Source organism: Neoarius graeffei, chromosome 14, assembly GCF_027579695.1.
Source record: "Neoarius graeffei isolate fNeoGra1 chromosome 14, fNeoGra1.pri, whole genome shotgun sequence".
Classification (NCBI taxonomy): Eukaryota; Metazoa; Chordata; class Actinopteri; order Siluriformes; family Ariidae; genus Neoarius; species Neoarius graeffei.
The window spans coordinates 6,696,591-6,715,855 of record NC_083582.1 but is presented as its reverse complement, the minus strand read 5'-3'; the positions used below and the strand labels follow the sequence as shown (position 1 = coordinate 6,715,855).

At 41.2% G+C, this 19,265-nt stretch overlaps 1 protein-coding gene across 1 annotated transcript in view; it reads left to right on the top strand.

Moving 5' to 3' along the window:
• The window catches only part of LOC132897855 (transmembrane protein 150A-like), a 53,793-nt gene extending 43,208 nt beyond the window's left edge, over positions 1-10,585 (top strand). The window contains exons 8-9 of the mRNA XM_060939096.1: positions 9,703-9,932; positions 10,391-10,585. Of these exons, the coding sequence (XP_060795079.1) occupies positions 9,703-9,932; positions 10,391-10,585 (425 nt within the window). The remainder of the gene's footprint in view (positions 1-9,702; positions 9,933-10,390) is intronic.
• Positions 10,586-19,265: the final 8,680 nt, after the last annotated feature.

The following is a 19,265-nucleotide window of genomic DNA, read 5'->3' as shown; positions in this document are numbered from 1 at the left end:
TTATGCTGTCATAGTTAGTTTTGCCGGAGTCCCTGCTTGTACTCAGTGCAATATGTATACTGTTCCTACTCATCAAGTGACACTGGGCATACCTAACGACCTGTGTTTTCTCCCTCCCCAAAATCTGTCCCTCTGAGTTACATGTCAATCCTGGGATCGAGATGCTGAACCTCTTCTGCTCCTCGGACCTGCCTGATCCATCCTGGTGCCCTGTGTCTGGTTGGAGTCTCATCACATCGCTCCTGTGGAGGACGGCCCCATGTGGACAGTTGAAAGTCACATTTGGAAGACGCTCTGGACTCTTACAGTAATGCTTTTATGTCGGAGGACTACAGTTGACTTGCTAACTTTAGGACTGCAGTTGTCATGAACAGTTTTGCACTCAAGTTTCCATCAATGAAGAGTTTATAACATCAACGAAGCTGACTTCATGTTAAAACTGTTAATGTTATAGTCATGTTGTCTGTTGTTGCCCAAATGAGGATGGGTTCCCTTTTGAGTCTGGTTCCTCTCGAGGTTTCTTCCTCATGTCGTCTGAGGGAGTTTTTCCTTGCCACCGTCGCCACAGGCTTGCTCATTGGGGATAGATTAGGGATAAAATTAGCTCATGTTAAAGTCATTAAAATTCTGTAAAGCTGCTTTGCGACAATGTCTATTGTTAAAAGTGCTATACAAATAAACTTGACTTGATATATATACAGTGTCTTGCAAAAGTATTCATCCCCCTTGTTGTTTGTCCTGTTTTGTCGCATTACAAGCTGGAATTAATATGGATTTTTGGAGGGTTAGCACCATTTGATTTACACAACATGCCTACTACTTAAAAAGGTGCACTTTTTTTTATAGTGACACAAACAATAATTAAGATGAAAAAAACAGAAATCTGGAGTGTGCACAAGTATTCACCCCCTTTCATATGAAACCCCTAAATAAGAGCTGGTCCAACCAGTTCACTTCATAAGTCACATAATTAGTTGATTAAGATCCACCTGTGTGCAATCAAAGTGTCACATGATCTGTCACACGATGTCTGTATAAATCAACCTGTTCTGGAAGGACCCTGACTCTGCAACACTACTCAGCAAGCAACATGAAAACCAAGGAGCCTCCAAACAGGTCAGAGACAAAGTTGTGGAGAAGTATAGATCAGGGTTGGGTTATAAAAAATATCCCAAACTTTGAATATCCCACGGAGCACCATTAAATCCATTATAGCAAAATGGAAAGAATATGGCACCACTACAAACCTGACAAGAGAAGGCCCCGCCCACCAAAACTCACAGACCGGGCAAGGAGGGCATTAATCAGAGATGCAACAAAGACACCAAAGATAACACTGAAGGAGCTGCAAAGATCTACAGCGGAGATGGGAGTATCTGTCCATAGGACCACTTTAAGAGATACAGAGCAATGAAAACCAGGACAAACCGCCTAAAAAACAGTTTTTATCCCAAAGCAATCATGGCTTTAAATTCAAAGGTGCAATAGAACTATTCTTGGCCAATGTGCCAAGAATATATATATATATATATATATATATATATATATATATATATATATATATATATATATATATATATGGGTGTATATTTCTTCTTATCAGTGCAATCTGTGTACATACAGAACCAAAACTATTCTGTTCGTACTATTTTAAGTGCAATCCGTGTACATTATAGAACCATACAATAGATTTCTGTTTATATTTTGTTTATACCATTTTACCAGTGCAACTCTGTATACTTTACTATTTATTTTTATACTTTATTTGTTCTCCCCCCTTTTTTCTTCTTTCTTTCTTTCTTTCTTTCTTTCTTTCTTTCTTTCTTTCTATAACTCATAATGAGTCAACAACACCTTCAATTTCGTTGTACCTTTGGAAAAGTGACAATGACAATAAAGACTTATCTTATCTTATCTTTAAGCCGTACACTCCACAGAGTGAAGCTTGATGGAAGAATGGCCAGAAAAAAGTCAATACTTAAGAAAACACATTTGGAGTTTGCCCAACAGCATGTGGCAGACTCCCCAAACACATAGAAGATGATTCTCTGGTCAAATGAGACTAAAATTGAATTTTTTGGCCATCCTGGGAAACGCCATGTGTGGCACAAATCCATTACCCTGAGAACACCATTCCTACAATGAAGCATGGTGGTGGCAGCATCATGCTGTGGGGATATTTTTCATCTGCAGGGACAGGAAAGCTGGTCAGGACTGAAGGAAAGATGGATGGCACTAAATACAGGGCAATTCTGGAGGAAAACCTGTTTGAGTCAGCCAGAGATTTGAGATTGGGACGAAGGTTCACGTTCCAGCATGACAATGACCTGGGAAAACATTTAAATGTCTTGGAATGGTCTAATTAAAGCCCAGACCTCAATCCAATTGAGAATCTGTGGCAACGCAACCCATCTAACTTGAAGGAGTTGGAGCAGTTTTGCCTTGAGGAATGGGGAAAAATCCCAGTGGCTAGATGTGCTAAGCAAATAGAGACATACCCCAAGAGATTTGCAGCTGTAACAGCAATAAAAGGTGGCTCTGCAAAGTATTGACTTTGGGGGGTGAATACCTGTGCACACTCCAGATTTCTGTTTTTTCATCTTAATTATTGTTTGTGTCACAATAAAATAACAACTTTCACCTTTAAAGCTGTCAGCATGTTGTGGAAATCAAATGGTGCTAACCCCCTAAAAATCCATTTTAATTCCAGCTTGTAATGTGACAAAACAGGACAAACACAAAGGGGGATGAATACTTTTGCAAGGCACTGTGTGTGTGTGTGTGTGTGTGTGTGTGTGTGTGTGTGTGTGTGTGTGTGTTCCCAAGCGGTATATAAAGGGTACAAATAAGTACCTTAGAGCAGTGTTTCTCAATCACTGGGCCACGGCCCATTAGTGGGCCGCAAAGCACCATCTAGTGCCATCATCCCCCCCCCCCCCCCCCCCCCCCCCCAATTTGAAGCAAATTTTTACTCATAGTAGGGTACAACTGCTGGGTTGCCTCCAACATCACATCGGCCTCATTAAGCTACGATCATACTACGGCGATATACACGAGCTAAAAGTTACACAGTAGGTGAACACTTGACTGTCACGCCTTCACACACTTGAATCTGGTGCAGTTCAAGCAGCTGCACTCGCTCACAGAGCACATGGTGCGCAATTTTGGGACCCGGTTGTTATGGGAAACACCGGATACTGATTTGAGCACAATCAGCATGCACAGATACAGACACTGTTTTCACCAAGGCTTTGCGAAGTATCATTATTATCACTGTCATGTTTGTTTCTAGCCATATTTATAACGCTGTTTAAATATTCTGCTTTATAATTCTGCTTTCATTTGTGTTTTGTTTTTGTAAATATCACGCCTGCTAATAAACATTCTTCCTGCACTTAGATCCGTCTACCGCCGTCTATCTTGTAGTGTCCTGATTAGACACATATAAAAAGTTGTTCGCCTCCATGCTCTTCCAGGTTTTCATCTGTGTGTCCATGTAGAACGATGTCTGCAGCAACAGGTAGTTTGAGATGTCGGGGAACTCGACGGATGGATCATTTTACAACTCGTAAGAAAAATCCTTCTTTGTTAGCGTGTAAGGATCTAATCCCATTGAGTGGTTTCTATATCCACTTCTTGGTTTTAATAACTTGCTTGTTTGCTGAACACAAACATGGCAGTAAGTTCTTGTGTTAATGGACCAGACTCCACTTTTGGATCATTAATCCCTTTTGGCTGAGAATGACCTGCATGTATGGGTTCAGCTTCTGGCACATCCATACAGTTTTAAATACAATACCTGCAATTACAAACAGTTTGGTTTTCTTGCATTTATTTAATTCCTGGGCTCCCATCTGTAACAGGGAGTGATGTCACATCCCATTAATACATTTTACAGTAGATTATTAGATTCTAATAGAATAGATGAGCCAAAATAATTGGGGATCTTTTTTTAATGGGCCCAGACTCATTACACGTATGAATAGGTGGGCTTAAAGCAGAAAAGATTGGGAACCCCTGCCTTAGAGGGTACTGCCCCAGTAACATTCCAGTTTACCCCAAAGGTGCATATTTATTTTCTGCGAGTGTAGTTGGTGAGGAAGGGTCAGATCCTTCAAATATTATGGTCTGTTACTGGTGCATACATGTCAACCTTTGGTCAATCAAACCTGTATAACCAACCTCCAAAATCCGTATTTCCCTTATAAAATCCGTATAAGATGCAAATTAAAATAATTAACCTAAAATTTGAATGATAATTAACAATGATATATCCCAGTTACTTTTTATTCAATATTAATAACAATAAACCTTCAGAATGAACACAAAGCTCCAATGTTTGACAAAAACACAAAGTGTCACTCTAATGTTCTGAATTGTACTCCATGACAGCTTTTTTAGCAGTCTGCACCAATACCTCACGAGGCTGCATGTCACACAGCAATTGTCTGTGTTGATCTTGCCGGAGTGCCCATTCAGAATCTTTTCAGTCGCTAGTGAAAGTCGCTCAGGTGGAAATACGCCTTTCAAACAAAATGTTACTTCCCGGTTGGCGGGATTCTCGCAATGCGGTGTGCGCATGATCAGAAGTGGAATGAAGTCTCGCTACCACAAGATAATGTGCAATTTCATAAGACCCTTTATTGGCTGTCTGTGGTGTACAGTACATTTGTAAATGTTATGCGCTCTTTTATCATTGTGGGAATTGATTATAGCTCTAAATAAATGTTGAAGTTTTTTTTAAAGAATCCGTATAACTTTATTTGTATGTCCGTATACTACGTTTATTGAATCAAATCCGTATAAAATACGGACATTCCATATAGGTTGACATGTATGCTGGTGTGATAGTGTATTTTTAGGGTGACCAGATTTCCCTAGTCTGAAACCGGGACACTTTTGCACGCGACCATGCTCGCGCACGCACACCTTTTTTTTACGTAAACGTGACACTCAGAGAGGTGCTCTTATCATTTTATTGGAGCTCACATTTATCAACATCTCACATGAAATAAAACAAACAGGCATTTTGTTATCTAGTAGCATAGTGGTGTACAGATCAGTTAAATTATGGTCAGACAACAGATTTTGTAATGGCTGAGAATAGGCCAGGCTATGTCCATAGGCCAAATTTACACTGATTTATTTCACCTGTTTGTGAGAACACCAAGAAGAATGCATATGCACATGTAGGCTATATCTCTAAAATTGTATGCACTATAGCATGAACTTAAAAAGTAGATATGTGACCTCAACATAGCCTAGGTCAGAATCAACCTTACTAACCATTCCCCACAACTGAATGAATAAAGCAAGAAGATGTGGACAAAAGTGAACACTTTAATGGAAGGTGCAACAAGCTGTTCAACACAGCAATATGGCCAAACTGTCAGAATGGTATGTTAAACAGAAACAAAAAAGAGACAAGTGATTTGAGAATATATACTACGGAAGCCGAGAGAGGCCCTTCATATAATCCTTTTTTTATTCACCTTGTTATCCCGAGATAACGACATAATTAATTCAGGATCTCGAGAAAACAACACAACTAATTCGAGATCTCGAGAAAACAAAACCGTTATTCTGAGATCTCGAGAAAACAAAACAATTATTTCATGATCTCGAGTAAACAGCTGAGAAATGGTTCATTCAGGTGCGCCAAGTGCCTTGTGATATGCTGCCTTTGGGGCTATTTCTCATTCTGTATAGACGCAACTTTGGTCATTAGAATGTCTGGAATAATCGATCACCTAATAAGGCAATATTTTGATCAGGGATTGACACAGGGAGAGATTGCATTAAGTCTTTTAATAAGGGATCATTTCAAAATTAGTCCGCGGCACCTCCGCAGAAGACTGGCCCGGCTTCGCCTCTACCGACGGAGATACAGTGATCCAGCTGAGATCATGAAATAACGGTTTTGTTTTCTCGAGATCTCGGAATAACGGTTTTGTTTTCTCGAGATCTCGAATTAGTTGTGTTGTTTTCTCGAGATCCTGAATTAATTATGTCGTTATCTCGGGATAAGGTGAATGAAAAAAGATTATATGAAGGGCCTCTCGCAGCTTCCGTAAATATACACTTAAACAAAACAGCAGTAAAGGAGGAGAGGGGCGACAGCCCGAGGAAAGCCCCCACAGGAGCGCACAGCATTTGCAGCATAGGCTACCCAACTCAGTACAAGAACAAAGCACTTACAGTGTGTGCAGTCGGCTTCGTGCGCATTGTTCTGCACCTCTCGGAGGAAGGGGTAGGTGCCCTGTAAATCTTTGGAAAAGGTACATTTTCTTTTCGGCATAATTGCTGCGGCATTACTGCTGCTAGCTGCTAGACAAAGAACATTCACGCCAGTTAATGTTTATTTTATTGTTGCATGGCAACATGTTCTGTTGTCTGGAATAATGTGGCTAAATAAACACCCATGCCACAGGGCCAGGGGGCAGTAACCAAGAAAGTTTGCGATTCCTGTCAATTCATCAAAATAGTAAATGCAAACATTTCTCCGCTAATGATTCCCACGCTGCTCAGTCGCAAACGTCGCGAGTGGCGAAAACCGGGACATATCCGTGTCCTGACAGGCTTTTGTCAGGACTCGGGACACACAACCCCAAATCGGTACTGTCCCGGTAAAACCGGGACGTCTGGTCACCCTATGTATTTTTATCATAAGCACTGACTCATTCAGTCACTCTGCCTCTTTCTCTGTGGCATTTTACACTTTTTTGTGATTTTATCACTGTTTTGTGTGTTAATAGTGCACTACATCTCACTTTCCCAGTGTAAACACATCACTTGCATTAAAAAAGACCCAAAGTGTGTGACTTACGACACATTAGCCTCTAATATGTAAACGGTTTTATCATTTAAAACTGTTGAAATGTCTCATCTCATTATCTCTAGCCGCTTTATCCTGTTCTACAGGGTCGCAGGCAAGCTGGAGCCTATCCCAGCTGACTACGGGTGAAAGGCGGGGTTCACCCTGGACAAGTCACCAGGTCATCACAGGGCTGACACATAGACACAGACAACCATTCACACTCACATTCACACCTACGCTCAATTTAGAGTCACCAGTTAACCTAACCTGCATGTCTTTGGACTGTGGGGGAAACCGGAGCACCCGGAGGAAACCCACGCGGACACGGGGAGAACATGCAAACTCCACACAGAAAGGCCCTCGCCGGCTACGGGGCTCGAACCCAGGACCTTCTTGCTGTGAGGCGACAGCGCTAACCACTACACCACCGTGCCGCTCCTGTTGAAATGTAAGATTTTGTATTATGAATAATGTATTTTTTCAGGCAGCCTATTGATGAGATTCAGCACTCAGAAATGATGATCAGCATTAAACGGTCAGAGATCGAATTTCTAAATTCATGAATTCAATTTTTATTCCATTTTATCGTTTTATTTTATTCTTTCTTTCTTTGATTTCATTTACATTTTTCCCCCTCGATATAGGAACCTTGGTTTGTTCCTGAGGGAAGATTTACCGTGTTGCACGGTTGCCATAGAAACGGGAAACAGTGGCAGAAGGGAAAAGAGCAACGTGAACAGCTGGATATTTTTATAGCAGGTGAAACCTTTTATATTTAATATTACATGATTTTTTTCAGGTTTCTTTTAAGATTAATAAAGGAAAATAAATAATAAACAGTTTTATTGTAACAGGAGGTCTAATTATCGGTTTAAGTTTACTTTAACTCGAAATAACGGCCTGTTGTACAATATTTAATTTAAATCTAATGTTATGACTAATGAATGTGAATAAAATACTTCACATCTGGGGAATCAAATGCATCCTATATGTACTTACTGAATAAGCTTAACGTTTTATAAGTTATTACTCACACACACACACACACACACATACATTTATTTATTTACTTATTTTTCTCTCTTTGCCTGCTTGCTTACTTACTTACTTACTTACTTATTTGTTTGCTTGCCTGCTTACTTACTTACTTGCTTATTTACTTACTTACTGACTTAATTATTTACTTCCTTAATTACTTACTTGCTTATTTACTTACTTACTTGTAGGCAAGCAAGCAAGTAGGCAAGTAAGTAAGTAGGCGAGTAAGCAAGTAAGTATACTTGCTTGCTTACCTACTAGTAAGCAAGCAAGTAGGCAAACAAGCGAGTAAGTAAGTAGGCGAGCAAGTAGGCAAGCAAGTAAGCATGTAACATGCTTGCTTGCCTACTTACTTCTTTACTTGCTTGCTTGCGTACTTACTTGCTTGCTTGCCTACTTACTTACTTAATTACTTGCTTGCTTGTCTACTTGCTTACTTACTTGCTTGCCTACTTACTTGCTTGCTCGCCTACTTACTTGCTTACTTACTTGCTTGCCCACTTACTTACTTACTTGCCCACTTACTTACTTGCCTACTTACTTACTTGTTTGCTTGCCTACTTACTTACTTACTTGCCCACTTACTTGCTTGCTTGCCTACTTACTTACTTGCCCACTTACTTACTTACTTGCCTACTTACTTACTTGCTTGCTTGCCTACTTACTTACTTGCCCACTTACTTGCTTGCTTGCCCACTTACTTACTTGCTTGCTTGCCCACTTACTTACTTACTTGCTTGCTTGCCTACTTACTTACTTGCTTGCTTGCCTACTTACTTACTTGCTTGCTTGCCCACTTGCTTGCTTGCTTGCCCACTTACTTACTTGCTTGCTTGCCCGCTTGCTTACTTGCTTGCTTGCCCACTTACTTACTTGCTTGCTTGTCCACTTACTTGCTTGCCCACTTACTTACTTGCTTGCCCACTTACTTACTTGCTTGCTTGCCCACTTACTTACTTGCTTGCTTGCCCACTTACTTACTTGCTTGCTTGCCCACTTACTTGCTTGCTTGCCTACTTACTTACTTGCTTGCTTGCCCACTTACTTGCTTGCTTGCTTGCCCACTTACTTGCTTGCTTGCTTGCCCACTTACTTGCTTGCTTGCTTGCCCACTTACTTGCTTGCTTGCTTGCCCACTTACTTACGGTACTTACTTGCCCACTTACTTACTTTCTTGCCTACTTACTTACTTGCTTGCTTGCCTACTTACTTACTTGCTTGCTTGCCTACTTACTTACTTGCCTACTTACTTGCTCGCCTACTTACTTACTTGCTTGCTTACTTATCTGCTCGCCTACTTACTTACTTGCTCACCTACTTACTTATTTACTTGCTTGCCGACTTACTTACTAACTTACTTGCCTACTTACTTGCTCGCCTACTTAGTTGCTTGCTTGCCTACTTATTTGCTCACCTACTTACTTATTTACTTGCTTGCCGACTTACTTACTAACTTACTTGCCTACTTACTTGCTCGCCTACTTAGTTGCTTGCTTGCCTACTTACTTACTTGCCTACTTATTTGCTCACCTACTTACTTATTTACTTGCTTGCTTGTCTAATTACTTACTTACTAACTAACTTGCTTGCCTACTTGCTTACTTGCCTACTTATTTGCCTACTTGCTTGTTTGCCTACTTGCTTACTTGCTTGCTTGCTTTCTTGTCTACTTAATTACGTATGTACATCCTTACTTACTTAGACTTTCTACTCCTGTGTGTAAATATACAGAAATATGTTGTTTCAGCACACAAAATAATATATTACTTCCTGAATGTACTGTAAACCCAAATGTACATGAACCAAAGCCAGATTTTTAATTTTATTTAATTTTATTTTTTCGTCAGTAAAGTTATGCCTTCTTCCTGTCAGGATGGAGTCTGAGTACCTGAAACAGAGGCTGGGTAAATGTTTGGTGGAGGCTCTGGCAGAAGTCGTGGAGCAGAGACCCATGGACCCCGTCGCGTTTCTCGCTCACTACATCTACAAATACAAAGAAAACATGGAGTATGCTGAAAAGGTCAAGAAGATGAAGCCCCCTTCAATAGTTTGCTTTCACACCATTGATGGGCTGCCCGTACTTCGCTACATCAGTGCATTTAAACCTAAATGATGCAGGTTTTATAATTTTATGCTCTGTGATGTGGATTTACACTGAGCAGAGAGGCCACTCTTTCAGGGGTGTGAAACATACAACCTGCAGGCCTGATAAAGATTTTACGGTCTTGTGGACTGGAATTGAATTGAAAGAAGAAAGAGCTATTTTCAGTTATTCCATTAGGGGGCATAGTACAGCAATAAATTCAGAGCCTTGTGATTTTTTTTTTTTTTTTCCAAAAGAACTAATGTCAAGTTTTGACAGCAACAGTGAAATGCCCACTTCACACTTAGTTTATTAAATCACATTAAAATGTTTATATTGAAATATCTGCAGTGTACTTCGTGATTTTGGTGCTAATGTGTTGGTTGGTGCTGTCTGATTCCTGTCAGAGTTCTTTTCAGTTCATGATGGCTTGTCTCATTGCTTTTGCATAGAAAGCTGCATATGAGAAGCAGGTGGAGGAGGAGGTGGAGAAAGCCAGAGAGGAGGCAGAGCATCAGAAACGTCTGAAGGAGGAGGAGGAGCGATTACGAGCCGCAGAAGAGGTGAAAGATTGGTGGTGGTGGTGGCGGTGGTGGTGCGTCCTTTTTACTCTTTATAAGACAGTGCTCTCTGCGGAGCTTCTGTGACATTTGCCTTCTACATTACGTCTCGTTTTGCTCTAGTCTCTTTAAAAGCCTGACCTTTTCAGCTCATAAGACTCTCCGAATGTAGTGAAGTCAAAAGCAAACAATCCGTCATGAAGAAATTCATTTATACTCACATCAGCATTATAGAATTATGACGAGTTCATCCTTCACTTCATGTCTCCGTTTTCATCTCCACCAATCCAGCCAAAGGCCGGAACTGAAGCAGCTCCTCTAGAAACTGTTGCAGCGCCTCAGGCAGAAGAACCAGAAGCACAGTCTGAAGCTGAGAGAACAGCAGAGGCTCCACCAGACGAGGAGGTAAAGAGTGTCACTAATCAGGAACATTGATTAGGAAGGAGACACACGCACATGCACGGGGGGAACAGTAGGAGAATTATGTGAGAACTCGGCAAAATGGAACAAGTGATGTCGGGTTGAGCGCAGGAGACAAGAAAACATGATTAAAGATACTGAGATGTCATTAAAGGAGCAGTCTGTTCCTCCAATACAATGTCATTTGTTGACCTTTGCCCTCCCTGGTTGGTAGCTGTCATGTGATAGGAGAGACCTGTATGCTGGGTGAGAATTGGCCATGACTAAATTAGGGAGAAAATTGGGGGCGAGGACAAGTTTTCTCATCTTCATTACATGATTGGAGGCAAGAATCACAGCTGCCCTTGAAAGCCCTGATGTGGATATGTTCCTGCATACATATGGATTATCGCCCACGTATTTTGCACATCACTAAAGCTGCTCATATTGAATGTTTCAAACTTCGTTGCTTTAAGAAAGACCTTTTGGGTTTTGTGTATCTAAATTTCCCTTATTGGTAACTCTGTGTATGTTAATAAATATTTATTTCGTATTGGAATTGTAATGATGATTTTCAGAAACCCTGTAGAGTTTTCAAATCCTGCTGCTCCCTGGTGGCTCAGGGTCATGAAGGCAAATGTTTATTAGACTGCTGATAGGTACCAGTTTGGCAGTACTTCAAAATATATTATCTTAACACCACCACTTATACATTGGTTAGTGGCAGTAGTCATGATGGTAACGATAATAATGGTGGCAGTGATGTCAGTGGTGGGTGTAGTGGTGGTGATCATGGCAGAGGTGGGGGGTGATGCCAGTGTTGGAGTTGGTGGTGGTGATGGTGGCAGCGATAGGGTTGGGGATGACTGTGATGGTGGTTGCGGTGGTAAGGGTAGTGGTGGTGGGGGTGGTGGCAGTGATGTCAATTGTGGGTGATGGTGGTAGAGGTGTTGGGGTGAGGTCAGTGATGGGGTGGTGGTGATGGTAAGGGTAGTGTTGCTTGTGGTGGTAAGGGTAGTGGTGGTGGTGATGATGGTGGTGATAATGTTGGGGTTGTTGCTGATGCAGGTGGTGGAGGTGGTAAGGGTAGTGGTGGTGATGATGGTGATGGTGGAGAGGACTGTAGGTTTAGGGATGATGGTAGTGGTGGTGGCGGTGGTAAGGGCTGGGGGTGATGCCAAAGGTGGTGGTAGTAAGGGTAGTTATGGTGATGGTGATGATGGTGGCGGTGATGTCAGTGGTGGTGATGGAGGCGGGGTGATGCCAGTGGTGGGGGTAGTGACGGTGGTAATGATAGGGTTAGGATTGAGGGTGATGCTGATGGTGATGGTAGTGGTGGTAGGGTTGGGGGTGATGCCAATGGTGAGGGTGCTGATAGTGGAAATGGTAGGGGTGGGGTGATGGTTATGGAGGTGGTGGTGGTGGTGTATGCTTCTTTACTCTTCACAAGACAGTGCTCTCTGCAAAGTTTCTGTGAATTTTGGCTTCTACATTACATCTCATCTTGTTCTTGTCTCTTATAAAGCCTGATCTTTTGAGCTCATAATGCTCTCAGAATGTAGTCAAGTTTAAAACAAACAATCCATCACGAGGATATTTATTTATACTCACATCAGCATTCGAGAATTATCATGAGTTCATCCTTCACTTCATGTCTCCCATTTTCATCTCCCCCAAATCCAGCCAAAGGCCGGAACTGAAGCAGCTTCTCTGGATACCATCGCACCACCTCAGGCAGAAGAACCAGAAGCACAGTCTGAAGTTGGGAGAACAGCGGAGGCTCCACCAGATCAGGAGGTAAAGCTTTCACTGCCCAGAAACATTAATTAGGAAGGAGACTCGTGCACATGCACCAGAGGGAATAGTAGGAGAATTATGTCAGAACCTGGCAACATGGAAAAAGTGATGTCGGGCTGAGTCCCAAAGACAAGAAAACACGATTAAAGATATAGAGATGTCATTACAGGAGCAGTCTGTTCCTCTCATCCAATGTCATGTGTTGCTCTTCACCCTCCCTGGTTGGTAGCTGTCATGTGATAGGGGAGACCTGTATAGTGGGTAAGAATTGGCTATGATTAAATAAAGGAGAAAACTGGGGGGGGGGAGTTTTCTCATCTTCATTACATGATTGGAGGCAAGAGTCACAGCTGCCCTTGAAAGCCCTGATGTGGATATGTTGCTGCATACATTTGGATTATCGCCCGGATGTTTTGCACATCACTAAAGCTGCTCATATTGAATGTTTCAAACTTCCTTACTTTTAAGAAAGACCTTTTGGGTTTTGTGAATCTAAATTTCCTCAATTGGTAACTCTGTGTATGTTAATAAATATTTATTTAGTATCAGAGTCAGAATGATGATTTTCAGAAACCCTGTATATTTTTTAAGTCCTGCCACCCCCTCGTGGCTCAGGGCTCTGAAGGCAAATGTTTATTACACTGCTGATTGGTACCAGTTTGGCATTACTTCGAAAGATATGATCTTAACAACACCACTTATACATTGGTTAGTAGTGATGGTGGTGGTGGTGATGCTAGAGGTGCATGTAGTGATGGTGGCAGCGGTAAGGGTAGGCCTAATGCCAGTAATAGGCATGGTGGTGATGGTGGCAGTGGTAGGGTTGGGGATGATGCCAATGGTGGAGATGTTGATGGTGGAAGTGGTAGGGATGGAGGTGATGGTGGTGCATGCTTCTTTACTCTTCACAAGGCAGTGGTCTCTGCAGAGCTTCTGTGACATTTGCCTTCTACATTACATCTCATTTTGTTCTAGTCTCCTTTAAAGCCCGATCATTTCATCTCAAAAGACTCTCAGAATGTAGTGAAGTCTAAAGCAAACAATCCATCTTGAGAATATTTATATTCACATCAGCATGAGAGAATTATCATAAGTTCATCCTGAATTTCCTGTGTCAATTTTCATCTCCACCAATCCAGCCAAAGGCTGGAACTGAAGCAGCGCCTCTAGAAACTGTCACACTGCCTCAGGCAGAAGAACCAGAAGCACAGTCTGACGTTGGGAGAACAGCAGAGACTCCAGCAGATGAGGAGGTAAAGCGTGCCACTGATTAGGAATATTAATTAGGAAGGAGACAAACGCACATGCACAGGAGGGAATAGCAGGAGAATTATCTGAGAACCTGGCTACATGGAAAAAGCGATATCAGGCTGAGACAAGACTACATGGTTAAAGAGACAGAGGTGTCATTCAAGGAGCAGTCTGTTCCTCTAATCCAACGTCACGTGTTGAACTTCGCCCTCTCTGGTTGGTACCGGTCATGTAATAGGAGAGATCTGTATGGTGGGTGAGAATTGGCCATGACGAAATTAGGGAGAAAATTAGAGGAAAATAAAAAATTTTAAAAACCACACACAAAAAACCCAAGTTTTCTCATCTTCATTATATGATCAGAGGCAAGAGTCACAGCTGCCCTTGAAAGCCTTGATGTGGATATGTTACTGCATACATTTAGATTATCGCCCAGATGTTTTGCACATCACTCATATGGAATGTTTCCAACTTCATTACTTGAAGAAAGAACTTTTGGGTTTTGTGAATCTAAATTTCCTCAATTGGTAACTCTGTGTGTGTCAATAAATATTTATTTAGTATCAAAGTCATAATGATGAGTTTCAGAAACCCTGTATATTTTCAAAATCCTGCTGCCCCCTGGTGGCTCGGGCCCCTGAGGGCAAATGTTTATTATACTGCTGATGGGTATCAGTTTGGCATTACTTCAAAAGATATGATCTTAACAACACCACTTATACATTTGGTTAGTGGTGATGGTGGTGATGATTCCAGTGGTGCATGTGGTGGTGGTGATGGTGGCAGTGGTAAGGGCTGGGAGGGATGGCGATGGTGGTGTCAGTGGTAAGGGTAGTGGTGGTGATGGTGGTGGGGGTAGGGTTGGGGGTGTTGCCGATGGTGGTGGTGGGAAGTATAGTTGTGGGGATGGTGGTGGTGGCGGGAATATCAGTGGTGGGTGTAGTGGTAACGATGGTGGCAGAGGTGGGGGGTGATGCCAGTGATGTGGGATGAAGGTGAGGGTGGTGGGGGTGATGCCATTGGTGGAGTTGCTGATGGTGGAAGCGGTAGGGGTGGAGGTGATGGTGGTGCATACTTCTTTACTCTTCACAAGGCAGTGGTCTCTGCAGTGCTTTTGTGACATTTGCCTTCTACATTACATCTCTTCTTGCTCTAGTCTTTTTTAAAGCCTGATCATTTCATCTCATAAGACTCTCAGAATGTAGTGAAGTCTAAAGCAAACAATCCATCTTGAGGATATTTATACTCACATCAGCATAAGAGAATTATGATGATTTCATTCGACACTTCATGTCTCCATTGTCATCTCCACCAATCCAGCCAAAGCCCGGAACTGAAGCAGCTCCTCTAGAAACTGTTGCACCACCTCAGGCAGAAGAACAAGAAGCACAGTCTGAAGTTGGGAGAACAGCAGAGACTCCAGCAGACGAGGAGGTAGATCATGCCACTGATCAGGAATATTGATGTGGTGATGGTGGTAAGGGTAGTTATGGTGATGTTGGGGGTGATGGTGGTGGTGATGGTGGCTGTGGTAGGGTTGGGGATGATGCCAATGGTGGAGGTGCTCAAGTTCAAGTAACTTTATTTATACCCGAAGGTTAACTTGTTTTGCAGTGAAGTGAGTCAGCTTTCTCTTCCACACACGCCAAACAACACTTAAAACATCTAACATAAAAACACCCAAAACACAGCGTGATAAACATATAACATAAAAAAATGATAAACATGTGACATAGAACACAACATGAAAATATAAACAGATAAAACCCCACATGAAGCTAAGACTTATTAAAAAGGCTTATGGCAGCAGGAAAAAAAACTGTTTTTATAACAGTTGGTTTTACATTGTGGTCCTTTATATTTACGTCCTGATGGGAGAGGCTGGAACTCACAAAGTAGTGGGTGAGAAGTGTCCTTTAAAATTGATCCAGATATCCTCTGTACCTGTCTGGAGTACAGTGGTTCTGGATTTAACTGCATCTCTCCCATCAGCTTACTGGACCACTTCACTATTTGGTTCAGGCACCTCTTATTCTTAGACGACAGGTTACCAAACCAAGACGCCAAGCAGAAAGATAAAACCGATTCAATAAAAGCACGATAAAACAGGGTCAGCAGAGTTTTGTCAATGTGAAATGACGAGTTTCCTGAGGCAAAACAGACACTGGTTCCCCTTTTTATATCCAGCTTCACAGTTTGCCTCAAAAGTCAGTTTACTATCACACTGCAAAAAATAAAAATCTTAGGAAGTTTATTTGTCTATTTTCAAGTCAAAACATCTAGCCACCCTTATTATAAGACATAATTGGCCAACAAGCAAAACCTCATTTAGCTAGAAAGGCTAGTTTTTAGACAGTCCATCTTGAAAATCTTGTCTAGACAAAATGTCTTGAAAAAGTCTTATTTGGAGCACCTTTGAAAATAAAACGAGGGTTTTTTTTTAAACAAGTAAGTACATTTTGGACATTTGTCAAATGCGGTTCATCTTGTTTCAAGAAAAAAAAACAAAGTATGCTTGTTTTGGGAATAAATGAACTTTACTGAAATCTTTGAATCTTTCATTACAATTCAACTCCACCTTACAGATCCTAAGTTTACTGCGACTGTTTTCTCAGTCATTCAGAGTGAGCTCCTTCTAGATGCTCTACAGACTCTAGACCAGACAAGTGCCTTCAAAAAGGCTATGAGTGAGTGGAGGGCGTTTTAGTGACGTCTTTTTGGAATGCTGTGAGTTAAGTTCAGTGTGTTTTGGTTGGTTGGTTGGTTGGTTGGTTGGTTGGTTGTTGGTTTTTTTTGTGCCTGATTTTGTAAACCCCTCGTACACATGAATAGTCAGTGCCCCCAAAATGCACTGTTGCTTTGGCGTTGTGTAAGCACTGTAAGTCAAAATGCGTAGACTTTTTTTTTTTTTTTTTTTTTTTTTTTTTGGTGCCTGAGGTCCTGGGGAAGTGGAATCTTAAGAGATGTTTTAATGTTTGAATGTTGAAATGGGAAAAAAAATAAACTTGTTGCAATGCTACACGTGTCGTCAACTTGATTCAAGATCGTCTCTGGTCTCATATCTAGAGTATTTTACTAATTACAGGTCACAAAAGAGGAATCTTTTAAGCTAGCAATGCTTAGTTGTAGAATTTAACAATCCTAATATTAGTATATTTATCTTAAATTCAGTTTTTACTGCTAAGACTTTGTCATGAATTTAAGTGAAATACCCTTAAAATGAAATAAATTAAAATGACTTGAATGCCTAAATGTAAGAAGTACGATCTTGTTATAAGAACTATTTTGATTATTTTGAGTTAATCAGATCTCGCATAATAAGTTCCCCAATCTTATTTTGGAATTATTTCATCTAAAAACAGGTTAGATTTTTCATCTTACTTTAAGAAATCTTACCAAGTCAAATTTGGCTAGTTCCATTGGCAGATTTTTTTTCACCTGATTCAAGCAAATATGCTTTGTTTTAATCTTTTATTTCATATTTTTGAAAGGCCATTTTTTGCAGTGCAATGACTGTGCCAAGATACTTACAGTATATGTTTCAACATATTCTACTGTCCGACCCTTTATAAAAGTGAGTTCCTGTGCCTGGGGGAGTTTCCTAAAATCAATTAACATAATGGTTTTTAATATGTTCATCTACAGAAAGGATTCGTCACACCGCTGAACAAAGTCCTGAATGACTGGACCGTGGCAGGTTTCATTGTCGTTCAGCAGACTGACAATGACGGAGTCATCTGCAGACTTTAGAATGAATCTGCCCTCCCTGCTGCTACGACACGTTTGTGTAAAGAATGAACAGGAGAGGTGACAGAACGCATCCTTGTGGGGAGCCAGTGGAGGAACAGACCTGATCGGTCAGAGTGCCGTTCACTCTCACTCTCACTGTGTTCTGTTTGTTAAGAAATCTAAAATCCAGCCCACAAGATTAAAACTTGGATTAAATTGTTCTTAAACCCTCTCTGTTAAAATGTGGGGTTGAATGGTATTAAAAGCAGATGAAAAATCAATGAATAAAAGCCTTGCATGTGTTCCCTTTCCCTCAAGATGTTGAAGAAGCAGGTTCATTAAAGTGACTGTGGCATCCTCAATTCCTCGAAGTGGTCTATAAGCAAACTGCAGAGGATCCAGGTCACTCTCTGTCTTCTTTATGATTTCAGACCTCACCGATTTTTCAAAGGTTTTCATCACAATGGACGTCAGTGCAATGGGTCTAAAACCATTCAGGGTTTTGGACATTTTATCTTGGGAACAGGGACAAGTACAGCATCCTTCCAACATTTTGGGACATGCTGAGTCTGTAAGGACTTATTAAAAATATAATAAAATATTGGGCACAGTTGTTTGGCACACGATTTGAGCAGTCGACCGCAGATGTTTATCAGGTCCCTGGCTCTTATTTGTCTTTATGGAAGAGAAAGCCTTCGCAATATCTGTGTGTTCAATATTACAATGATGGTCATCTTCAAGTTTATGACTCACTTCCTGCGTCTCTTTGCTAAAATCAAAAACATCAAATCGAGAATAAAAACGATTAAGAGCATTTGCTAGATCAGAGTCTGAGTCAAAACCCTCTAAAGTGACAGTGCTTCTATTTTTTGGGTTACTTATTCCTGCTATGGCTTTCATACTTGAGCCAAGATTATTTGCAGCCATTTTGTCTTCCAGTTTAATTTTATAGTCCTGTTTTGCTTTTAAAATGTTCATTTTCAGCTCCTTCGTGGCTGTGTGCAAAGCAGGAACAGAACCAGACTTGAAAGCACATCTCTTAGTCTGTAAACTGGATTTCACAGATTTTGTAACCCAGGGCTTGTTATTGGGGAAAATTTTGACCTTCTTGCATGGTATGATCATGTCTCTGCAGAAGGCCACATAGGAACATGTTACATCTGCTAGTTCATCTAAATCCCCAACACATGCCTCTATAAACATATTCCAGTCTGTGCAGTCAAAACAGTCCTGCAAGCACTGCACGGACTCCTCCGTCCAGTTTTTAATGTCCTTTGTTTGGACTTTTTCCCTCTTTAGAACAGTTCTGTATGTGGGTAGAAGATGGACACAGTTGTGATCTCCATTTCCCAGGGGAGGTAAAGGAAAAGATTTATATGCCTCCTTCACTGACCCATAACAGAGGTCGAGAGTCTTATCCCGCCTGGTGGGACATGTTACATATTGAGTAAAGTTAGGAACTGTCTTTTTAAGGGAAACGTGGTTAAAATCACTCAATACAAAGTTCGGGGCGTCAGGCGAGATAGATTGAAGCTTCTGCACAACATCATAAATAGTTTTACAGGCAGAAGACGCATTGGCTTTTGGGTGA